Here is a 12,099-nt window from a genome sequence, read left to right on the forward strand (position 1 = left end):
AATTGTCGAAGGAGATAAAACATACTAGCCTGGTACAACCAGACTGATCTTACAAGCTTTATATGTAAGCTCACAAAATCAGTGTGGTTGTACAAGGCTAAAAATACACAGGAGCTGGCTAATTTTCTCAGAGACTGAACTAAATCAGATAATTTGGTCATTCCATTATATATTATCTATGCCTCCATTGCACAATGAGGTTTGTCTGTTATATTTAATTGTTTTGGGGATAAAGCTAAAGCATTGGTATGTCTGGTAAAGGACCACATTAAGCCACAGTTATTCTGTTGTTTACCTCTCCATAGCAACACATCACTTTGAGGAGGTTGGCTCAAGTTCTTTTACATTCCAATGTAATGTTTTTAACTGTACATTGGTATTTCATATTCTTTAAATGTACATACATTATGAAAAAAAGCTCTCAGTTCTATTGCTAATTTCACCTTTTCCAAATGAAAACCTAACAGCGATGTTGTTGCCAGTGGCGCTTATTCATGGGAGCCAAGGGAAGCCAGGCTTCCCCAAAACATTGACCAAGAAAAAAAACATATAAAATAATTGATCTTTCATCTCTCTGTTTCATAATTTTCCTTAAATTTGCAAGAGGCTGAATGTATCTAACCGGAGAAAGCATCCGAGCGAGCGAAACAGTCCCCCTCTATCTGATGCTGTCTGGTCAAAAAGAGTATGACATTGTTGCCACCCGTAGCATTGAATGAAAGGGAAGCCAGCGAGCATTTGGCCTCCCTTGATAAAAAAGTATAAAATGATAGCCAATCAGAGTTGAGCTAAACTGAGTGAGCTCAACTGTGAATGGTCCTGGCACACCAAAAAAAAGTTTCAAGGGAAGCCAGTTTGGATTTGGCTTCTCACCAATCACATCACATCGAGAGCAAAATGTAATTGACAGAAAAAACTTGAATTGTTGCATCTCGTTGTGTTGTTGTCCTCCGATGGCTAGCTAGCTACTATAGATGAAATTGTCCCTTTCCTAAATTAGCCATGGATGGAGATAGGGATTTGGACTTGAGGTTTAACTTATTTATCCGTACTGGCCAATGATTATAACGGTGATTCTGATTCAACCTTAAATTCATACATTGTACCCCTGGCCTGAGAGGATGGAAGTTGAATATGTAGCTAGATGTAGTAGGCTAATGTTAGCTAGCTGGCTCATCATTCTCCATGAAATGAAGTTAGGCTAGCGAGCAAGCAATTTAGCCAGGTAGCCAAGGACAACAAAAACTAAAACTGTGTACTGTATAACAGAGTCATAGACCGTTTTGTCAACATGAAAGAGAGGAGGATGGCATTGGCGTTTCTCTACAAGTAGGGTGAGACAACATGTTTTTTCTACTTGCAAGAATGCACACACACACACACACACACACACACAAAGAAATCAGAACCATGGACAGCCAAATCATATATAGCTTACAATGATTGGACTAAATTGTTTTTGGTATCTTTTACATGTCACTGTATTAGACTAAGCATAGGTGATTTGATGATGTTGAAATGTTGAAATGGTGCTGGAATAATGGCGGCAGCTCCTGTTTTCTTTGGGACTTGCGGTAACTCTCTGTGGTTCTAAATCAATAGTTGTTTAGTAGTCCGAAAATGTTGGAAACATGGATTTGCTTGACCATGCTGTAGGTCAGGGCTGCTCAACCCTCTTCCTGGAGATCTACCGTCCTGTGGGTTTTCAGTCCAACCCTAATTTAACACACCTGATTGTACTTATTAGCTGCTCAACAAGACCTTAACTAGCTGAATCAGATATGCTAAATTAGGGTTGGACTGAAAACCTACAGGACAGTAGACCTCCAGGAAGAGGGTTGTGCAGCCATGCTGTAGGTCATGTAACTGTTTGTTACACGCAATATGCTTTGTGGACTTCACCGGACAGAGGTTGCTCTCCAGTTAGGTGATGAAACAAATGTGTTGTTGAATTTATTCTGCCATTGTGTCTTCTTATTGTCTCGGCCTTAGGCGTATATATCACGGTGTCAAGGCATATGAACTAACAGGTTATAGAGCAAACAACCAATTATCACAACACATAGGTTTTAATATGGCTTTTTCTTCTGGCTTGGCTTCCCCAGTGATTTTACCCACACGCCGCTACTGGTTGTTGCCAGAAACTACCATTTGCTGGGAAGGGAGAGCTCTGCCTTAATAAATATCCATATTCTAATTGTTAGAGCTCATTAATCCGAGTAGTAAAACCACATGATTTTCTCCAACAAGATTTCCATCACAATCTTAATTAGCTCAAAGTAGTGCCTGCCTGTTGTTGGTGGGTATTTGCGTGAGAATGTTATAAACAAGTGTACTAAGCTCCTTTTTGAGGATGGCTGTTTGTGGTGTCCGTTTCCTTAATGTGCAGATGGTTACTGACTGTGCCTTATAAACATTCTGTTTATAGCCAGCCACCAGTCTATAGGGCCTCTCACAGTCTCCATGCTTCTATGTATACAGCTCGGCTCCACAGACAAGTTCCCACCAAGGACACAGAAAAATACAGATGTGTCCCAACTTGTCAGTTTGAGAAAGACCCCCCCCCCCCTTTTTCCACACACAGTTAGTACAACAGTACTTACCAGCCACAAAGCACCACTGTGCATTTCTTATGGGAATCCATTGATAGGCCAGGTTATAGCTCAGGTTCATACAGTCTATGATCTTAGCACGACCCCTGCCCTCCCTCTCCTCCCCCATTTTTTTATAGGGAACAAAAAATGACTGCAAATCCCACTTTGTAGCCCTACGTGATTCCTTAGTAATTACACTGTTGATTCATAATTAACTTTAATTCAGTTTGTCCAGCACCAACAAGGTAGCCAAATAGATTGTGGGCATAAAGTAAGTATATCAATAAACAATGTGTGATAAAAAGAACATAGCCTAAAGGTAAATGTTTGTTATGCTATGTGCCTTGAGTTATCTGGGGGTCCATATATCATGACTTAAAATCTACCCCAGAATGAAGTGAACACTGCGCCTTTAAAAGCAAACAGCGCTACCCAGTCCCACGGTCGAATCCACACTATCCATTCTCGGATCAAGAGGTTTGCTTTCGTTCAGTATGTTTTGCCTACGCACTTGTAATAACCGTTTAATTATAGTCGAACTAAGTTAGCGTTATGAGAGGACCACACTGGAATTTGTTCAGCAACTTGCGGGAAAAGTTTGGAACTCATGCACTCGCTACAAAGTTGCAAACAACGTTTTTGAATGGAGGCTTCCGCGCTGAGAGCCATAGTGAGGTTCGGAAAGAAGGCGCAGGCTGGGGTCGTAGGCTGTCTGATCTGACTTTATAACCAGACAGCATCCTGTTGTGAGCAGAGTCAACTGGCCCACCGAGGAGAGGACGGAGCTTCTTCTCGCTATTATTCGGATCTTTATCCATTCTGGAGTAGGCCTAGGCATAATTGCTTCCGCGGGATAGCTGACACATTACGGGAGAAACTGTACTTCTACTTCGGTTCGGGATCTCCACGTCAGAATACCCCGTGACAGAGTTCTCTCTCCGCTGCCTGGACTGGACAGTAAACTCTGCGGTAATCTTTTACTTTGGGAGTGACGAGGGTTTAGATTTTAATCCTTTAGTTTCAGTTGTTTACTGTGTTTAACGTTGTTTTAATTGGCTAGCCTACGTTTTTTTTCTTTTTGACACATCGCTTTTTTTGTGAAAGTTGTGGCTTGAACCTTGAATCAGATCATAGTTTATACACATTTTGTAATTCACTTCAACATGGATAAATACGACGATTTGGATCTTGAGGCAAGTAAGTTTTTAGAAGACCTCAATATGTATGAGGCATCTAGAGACGGGTTGTTCCGAATGAAGAGGGATGCAGGGAACAACTCAGACTTTGAAGAAACCAGGAGAGTTTTTGCCTCCAAAATGACAAAAATCCACATACAGAAACAGCAAGAGGAAATTGCCAAAAACAATTTGGCAGTGAGAATGAACGGGGGTCACAACAAAGCGACAGACAGCACGTTTTACACCAAAGACAGGCCGCCTATCAATAGCTACAGACAGGCAGGAGAAGCTGCTGCCAAGCCTCCCATACTCTCTGGCCCTATGCCAGGCACCGTCAGTGGCGCGAGTCAGTACGCGCCCTGTGAAGCTCTGAAACACCATTCACCCAGTCAACAGGCATATGGCTACGGAAACAATTACGATAACAAGGAGCGTTTTGAGCAGCATTCTTACCACCACGCCTCGAGTCCCACCAGCCCTGGGAACGCACACACACATGGCTCTGGTCACCCTGCCAGTCCCTCGGGCACTTGGGCCTCCTACTCCTCCAGGGGTGGCCAGGCCTCCCCAGGATCCTCCAGCCCTGTTGGATCTTCAGGCCTTATGTGCAGCCCATCTCAGCAGCCCCAACACCACTCACCATCTCCCTCCTTCTCCGACAGCCTACCATCTCCAAGCCCCACTAGACTGCACCAGAGCAAGGCTGCCACCCCGCTAGTGCGGCAGAGTCCCCCCACGGTGGCTGATGCTGGGGCTGCAGCAAACTGGATGCGGAGCTTGGGGAACCCAGACCTGATAGCACCGCTCCCTCTGAGTGCCTTCACTGGCGGAGCTGACCTGTACCAGCAGCTGTCTCCCCAACCTGCCCATGTTACACCGCCAACAGGCCCTTACTCTGCAGCACACTCCATGGCCCCAAGACCAACCGCCAACCAGGGAAATCTATGCCAGAATGGGCTCTCTCAGAGTCCTGTGGCTGTCCCATCCCCAGCCCCACCTGAGGCAGCCCAGCCCAAAGCCACCGCTGGGGCTTACCTTCCTGCCTCTGCCTCTCCCTCTGGAACCAGTGTCTCTAGAAGCTTTGGCCAGGGTCAAGGTGTAGGCCAGGCCCAGGGCAGGCAAGTGGCCATGGGGGTGGATGTGCCCTCTGGCCTAGACAGCCAGCTGTCCTCTGGTGGTGAGGCCTGCCAGCTCCGGCCCCAGTCCCAGTATGAAGCCTCCAGCCCCCCCAGAGCTCTCAAACTGCCCTGCCAGACTCTCCATGTCCAACCGGAGCAGGGGCCGTCTGCCGCTGAGATCAAATTAGAAGCCCTGACCAAGCGTCTGGAGAAGGAAATGGACGCCCAGCCAAAGGCAGACTACTTCGGTAAGCTTAGTTTGACATTTTGATCGACCAGATCTCTCTTTATTTATTTCTCTATGTGGGTCACTGAGTGCGAAAATGGCCCGCTGTTCAAAACTTTTCACCACGTTAATTTAACCTTGTCTTTGTGTATGTTTGTGTGTGTTGGTTCACTCATGCCAGATCAAGTGGCATAGTTGTGAGGGCGTCCTAGCGGTCATTCTGTCTTTGTGTATGTTTCTGATCATCATGGCTGATACTGTTGTTCAGTGTTGAACTCTACAGACAGACAGATAGACAGCGTTTAGCCAGAGTCCTCTCTTCTGTTCTCTTCTCCATCTTTTAGTCTAGAATGAATAATTGTCTAATTTGTTTCTTCTCGCTCTCCTTAAATCCTCCCGTCTGTGTATGTCACCTGCCTGCCTGCCCGCCTACCTCTCAGTAATAATGAACAAACGTTTTAATAGTTCCGGTTGTCTTCTCCTCTCCCTCTCCTTGGCTGTTTGACTCAGTCTTTCCAAATAACATCATCACATTGCAGAGCACAGACCTGGGCTTGCACATTCTTGCTCTAAACCGCCATGTGCACGCACACACACACACACAGGCATGCACACACACACCTTTTGTACGCAGCCACAGTCTGGGGAATACAGACAATGTCAACTGAATAACAACTCCTGTTAGTGTTTTTTCATGTAGCCTGTTGCTGCCCTGGGATACATGACATCAGTCTCTAGTATAGTTTAGTTAAAGTACAGATGAATATATAACTGGTTACGAGTAAATTTACACTTTCCTCTCTATTAATGCAGAAATAACTATTAAATACAACATTTGTGCCCAATGTGTGCAACAGGAGACGTGGAAGTGAAAGAGCACATGTTTGGTGGGGCTGATCTACAGATGAGACAACCATAGAGGAAGAAAGGAAGAGAAAAATAGAAAAGGAGAGAGTGAAGGAGAAAGAGGTAGGGCAGGAGGAGGAATTTAACTGGTCAGCAGAAACAGATTCGTAAAGGGCCCAAGAGCATTGCTTTCTGTTCCTTTTATTAAGCTAGTGCCACGCAGCACCCAGTTTGCGCGCTCTCTGGAAATTGTTATGTGGAGGTAAGGGGGGGAAATAAGTTCTTGGCTGTCTTTCCCCCAGCTATACTGCTGTACTGTTATACTGTACCAGACCTGTACTCTGTGTGCTGCAGATAGACCAGTTGACAAGGTGTTTATTACCCTGCTCTGAGAGCCCAGTGCCAGTCTAGTTCAGTTACTCACACTGACACGGTACCCATGGAAAATATGTCCTATAGGTAGGGCCAGGAGTTTTTCCTCCTCACCAGATGACCCTTTCAGGAAAAACTACATACGCTAGTAGTCATAGGTTATGACAAGGTTATAACTCCTTGTCCTAAGTATGTACACTACCATTTATGTACAGTCATTATTAAGACTTGGGTGTGACTGCCAATGTTGATTTGGGAGAAAGTTTAGTTCATATGCATGCTTGGGTTAGGCATGTTGAGGCAAGGCCAGTCGTCAAAATGGGACGTCCAGCCGAGCGAGAGAGAGAGAGGAACAACGAGAGAGAGGAACAGATAGAGAGAAAGGAAGAGTGAGATGGCGTGAGAGGAGAGATCTCTCGTGCACTTGTCGAGCGCTCATAAAGCATCCCTCTGCCGCCTCATAAAAGGAATTTCCTGCAGGAACAAGGAACGTCAGTCAGGATTGTAATTCAAAAACCCCGTCCCAGCCCCCCAGAGTCCACTAATTCAGTTTATAAGGGAAGATGTTCTGGGGCATGTCACTGTCATGGTGAACACACACACACACACACACACACACACACACACACACACAGATTCATAAACACACATGTTAACATGTTATAGAGATTACTGTGGGGGGCCGCAGTGGAAGATGGTATAAAGTTTGCGTATGACAATACTGTAATGTTGACACACGCACAGCACACACACCCAGCACACACTCATTTTCTGCGTCATGCTGTCATGCCAGAAAATAGCCTGCGTGACGGACAGGTGCAGTTCCTGGCCTGTTCTACATACTGAACAGAAAGAGAAGCTCCATTCCTGACCTGCTTTTTCCACTGAAAGGAGAGGAGTATTCTCTTAGCCTGAACCATAGGCTTGGCTACTCAAAGAGCAAGCAATGCAGATGCAGAAGCACAGTGGCTAGGAAAAACTCTCTAGAAAGGCAGGAACCTAGGAAGAAACCTAGAGGAACCAGGCTCCGAGGGGTGGCTGTGTCAGGTGAAGATTATAAGAGTACATGGCCGTTAAGACCAGATTGTGTTGAGTTACTCCTCTCTACCAAGCTCTATAGCTATGTTAAGAACCATAATACTATGGGAGTGATGACCTATTCCAGGGTTATCAGTTCTATATTTTGTGTCATTTATTAAAGGATTGCCTAATTTGTATGATACAGTATATTATTGACCAATTTGACTATAGAGTATTAAGTACTCTATAGTGGTCCTCTGTAGCTCAGCTGGTAGAGCACGCCGCTTGTAACGCCAAGGTAGTGGGTTCGAACCCCGGGACCACCCATACACAAAAAAAAAATAATGTATGCACGCATGACTGTAAGTCGCTTTGGATAAAAGCATCTGCTAAATGGCATATTATATTATAAGTATGTAAGCCACATTTACACTGGGGGCATATACCTAGTGATTTAGTAGGTTATTGTAAAAGGGAGATTAGTGTAGCCATCCTAAAGGCTCATATGGTCACCTCCCAAACGATACCCTATTGCATATTTAGTGCACTACCTTTGACCAGGGCCCATATAGTAGTGCACTATATAGCGGATAGGGTGCCATTTGAGATGCATGCCTAGTGAGTTCCAGCCAGCTAGGGCTGGGGTCTCTCATATCATATACACTCTGCTCTGATTGGCAGAGCAATAGCTGGAGGTTCTGGGAAACTGAGTTTGGTGCCAAACGACTGCACCGGGGGAACACAGAGGAATGTCTGGAGGACGGGACGGGGCTGAGGAATATAAAGAGGGGGTGGGGAGCACACTTAGTTTCATAAATGATTAGATTAGCAGAAGGTACTTAGGGTTAATTTATAGAACGTTTTGTCGCTTCTTTGGCCGTGAGAGAGAGAGCGAGAGGGAGGGAGGTAGAGCAGGGAGAGAGGCAGAGCGGAGACCAGATTTATGGGTGGGAGGTCAGAGAGGAAGAGCAAGTGGTGGGACAGGACAGAGGGTGGAGGGGATCCCTGTCCACACACACACACACACACACATAGATAGTAGAGGTTGAGTGCTTTGTTTTGTGTTGTGATTAAGGATAGCTTTCTCCCATCAGGCTGTCAGTCTGTCTGTGGACTGGACAGTTTACCTTAACTGTTCCCAGGGTTTCTTGGCTTCTGCTTTGGCACTCAATCTGGACCCCTGACAAGTCCTGCAGGAAGCCTTTGTGTATGTGTGTGGATGCATTTCTCTCTCTTTCCTCTCTCTCCTCCATCTTTATCTCTCTGTGTGTCTGGGCCTGGGTCCTTGCTTCAGTGTTTGATTGGTTGTATAAGTAAATGTGTGTGTGTTCGTGTAGTGAGAGAATGCTTTTGTGATGTTAGGCTGCTGTTTTGGGTGGGACCAGTGTTGATGTGATTTCATGATGTCCTAGCCTTGGATTCTGCCATACGATACACAGAAAAATGTTTAAAATAATATTACACGACTACTATAATAACTATTACTAAGTGCAATAGTCTTGTTTGGCTTCTAACATGACAAGTCAACTGCCATAATATCAAGTTCCTGTCAGTCAATTGTTATCAGTGATTGTGGAGGTATATGAAGAGGCTTGTTGTGTGCCATTAGGCAGCAGTAGAGGCAGACGTTTTGGGAGTTTTGACAGCTGGGCTGGTGTGTGGGGGTTGAGGTGAGGGGGAGGATGGGGGGTGAAGTTTTGGCTCTGTGTTTTGATTCCCTTCCCCCTTCACCCATGCTCTCGCAACCGTTAAAGAAAGAACTCTCTATAAAATCACAGGGGTTTTGGAATATGGGACTTCTGCCGAACACAGTTTTGCTGCTGTTCAATCAGGTAGGAAAATGTTGCTTCTTTAACTAAGAATGTTTGTCCTAAACAGGAAGCAGTTTGTTTGGTTGTTTATGTATCCCTCTTACTTTTCAGTGCATTTTACAGTTTCAATGGAATGTACATTACAGACAACAGCTGTGACTTTAAACTCTGGTCGAAAATCATAAAATTCTCAGTTTTGGAAAACCAAAGTTGAGCTAAACAAATCCAACCCTATTGAGTCCATGCATTAGAACTGTCTGTCTGTGTGTCTGTCTGTGTGTCTGTCTGTCTCTGTCTCTGTCTGTCTGTCTAATGATGGATTGAACCTGGAATTCCAGTGATGAGTCCAGATGGTTTGGAGGAGAGGAGAGCGTTGTGCCAGTAACCGAAAGGTCGCTGGTTCTAATCCCCGAGCCGACTAGGTGAAAAATCTGTTAATGTGCCCTTGAGCAAGGCACTTAACCCTAATTGCTCCTGTAAGTCGCTCTGGATAAGAGCGTCTGCTAAATGACTAAAATGTAAATGTAAATGTAGGAGGGGAAGAGGAGAGGAGGGAGGAACACATGATGAGAGGAGTAGGCCCTTAATCTCCTGACATTGTTATATAAGGGGATAGATAGATGTGGCTGTGCTGTAGGCTACAGTGGTTTATTGTCATTTTGAACGGAGGGTTAATTCAATAAGGTGTGTATATAGCTCATTCCTATATTGTGTTATAGTGTGTAAGGTAAAGTCATGACGGGCAGGACAAATGGTTAGAAGAAAGTTACAAGAAGTTACTTAATGTGCTGTAAGACCAGAGGACGCTCTACATTTATTGTAAACTCAGCAAAAAAATAAACGTCCTCTCACTGTTGTCACGCTCTGGTTCCGGGACGTTGTGAATGAACCAGGGTGTGTTTGTTTTGTTGGGTATTTGTTGTGGGGTTGGTTGTAAGGGTGTATTCGGTTGGTTGTGTTTTGGGTGTGTTAATTGTGGTGTCGTGTGACTCCCAATCGGAGGTAACGAGTGTCAGCTGTCGGCTCGTTATCTCTGATTGGGAGCCATATTTATTCTGTCTGTGTTCTCATGTGGGTTGTGGGTTTTTGTTCCAAGTTTAGTCTTTGTTACTATTGGACTTCACTTTCGTCTTTTGTTTTGTATTGACGTGCTTTTCTAATTAAAAGTCATCATGTTCACTCGCAACGCTGCGCCTTGGTCCGCTTATTTAGACGATCGTGACAGAAAAACCCACCATAGAAGGACCAAGCAGCGTGTCCAGGAGCAAGACAGCTGGACATGGGAGGAAGCGCCTGGTAAGGAGCTCGAGAGGCTGGCGATGGCCCAGGTGGGCAAATCGTGGTCCTGGGAGGACATGCTCGGGGGCAAGGGACCTTGGGGGAAGATCAAGGCCCTGGCGAGAGAGGAGCAACGGCGTCAGCAGGGCCATCATCGTTGGAAGGACGAGAGGCAACCCCAAAAAGTTTTTTGGGGGGGCACATGGCTTGGGCGACTGAGCAGCAGGAGGCTGCCACAAGGCAGATTCAGAAGGCTACCAGGTTAAGGGGGCTGACGGAGGCAGAGAAGGGACGGATTCAGGAGGCTACCAGGTTAAGGGGGTCACTGGCCAAAGTAGGGAAAGGAGATGTAGAGGCACGGCGTGAGAGACTGAGGTGTGTATCCAGTCCGGTCCGGCCCGTTCCTAATCCCGAGGTACAGCCAGTAGTGTGTGTCCCCAGTACGGTACGGCCTGTTCCGGCCCCTCGCACTAAGTGTACGGTGCGCGTCGCCAGCCCAGCCCGGCCTGTTCCTGAGCCTCATACGAAGCCTACGGTGCGCGTCGCCAGCCCAGCCCGGCCTGTTCCGGCCACTCGCACCAGGGATACGGTGCGCTTCGCCAGCCCGGCCCGGCCTGTTCCGGCCACTCGCACCAGGGATACGGTGCGCGTCGCCAGCTCAGCCCGGCCTGTTCCTACTCCACGCACCAGGGATACGGTGCGCTTCGCCAGCCCGGCCCGGCCTGTTCCGGCCACTCGCACCAGGGATACGGTGCGCGTCGCCAGCCCAGCCCGGCCTGTTCCTACTCCACGCACCAGGGATACGGTGCGCTTCGCCAGCCTGGTACCTCCAGTTCCGGCACCACGCATCAGGCCTACGGTGCGTCCCCAGGGCCAAGCATGCCCTGTTGCTGCTTCCCGCACTAGCCCTGAGATGCGTGTCCTCAGCCCGGTACCTCCAGTTCCGGCACCACGCATCAGGCCTACGGTGCGTCCCCAGGGCCAAGCATGCCCTGTTGCTGTTTTCTGCACTAGCCCTGAGATGCGTGTCCTCAGGCCGGTACCTCCAGTTCCGGCACCACGCATCAGGCCTACGGTGCGTCCCCAGGGTCCAGCATGCCCTGTTGCTTCTCCCCGCACTAGCCCTGAGATGCGTGTCCTCAGCCCGGTACCTCCTGTTCCGGCACCACGCACCAGGCCTACGATGCGCCTCAGACGGCCAGAGTCTGCCGTCTGCCCAACGGGCCTGAACTGTCCGTCTGCCCAACGCCGTCTGAACTGCCCGTCTGCCCAACGGCGCCTGAACTGCCCGTCTGCCCAACGCCGTCTGAACTGCCCGTCTGCCCAACGGCGCCTGAACTGCCCGTCTGCCCAACGCCGTCTGAACTGTCCGTCTGCCAAGCGCCGCAGGAACTGCCCGTCTGTACTGAGCCTGCAAAGCCGCCCGTCTGCCATGAGCCTTCAGAGCCGTCCGCCAGACCGGAGCCGCTAGAGCTCTCCGCCAGACAGGAGCAGCCAGAGCCTTCCGCCAGACAGGATCAGCCAGAGCCTTCCGCCAGACAGGAGCAGCCAGAGCCTTCCGCCAGACAGGATCAGCCAGAGCCTTCCGCCAGACAGGATCAGCCAGAGCCTTCCGCCAGACAGGATCAGCCAGAGCCTTCCGCCAGACAGGATCAG

General features: G+C 47.8%; 1 protein-coding gene across 1 annotated transcript in view; it reads left to right on the forward strand.

Moving 5' to 3' along the window:
* The first annotated feature begins 3,031 nt into the window (after positions 1-3,031).
* LOC121543014 (Wilms tumor protein 1-interacting protein) overlaps positions 3,032-12,099 on the forward strand; it is a 35,131-nt gene continuing 26,063 nt past the window's right edge. The window contains exon 1 of the mRNA XM_041852686.1: positions 3,032-5,138. Within this exon, the coding sequence (XP_041708620.1) occupies positions 3,758-5,138 (1,381 nt within the window). The 5' untranslated portion in view covers positions 3,032-3,757. The remainder of the gene's footprint in view (positions 5,139-12,099) is intronic.

Source organism: Coregonus clupeaformis, chromosome 28 (genome assembly GCF_020615455.1).
Source record: "Coregonus clupeaformis isolate EN_2021a chromosome 28, ASM2061545v1, whole genome shotgun sequence".
Lineage (NCBI taxonomy): Eukaryota > Metazoa > Chordata > Actinopteri > Salmoniformes > Salmonidae > Coregonus > Coregonus clupeaformis.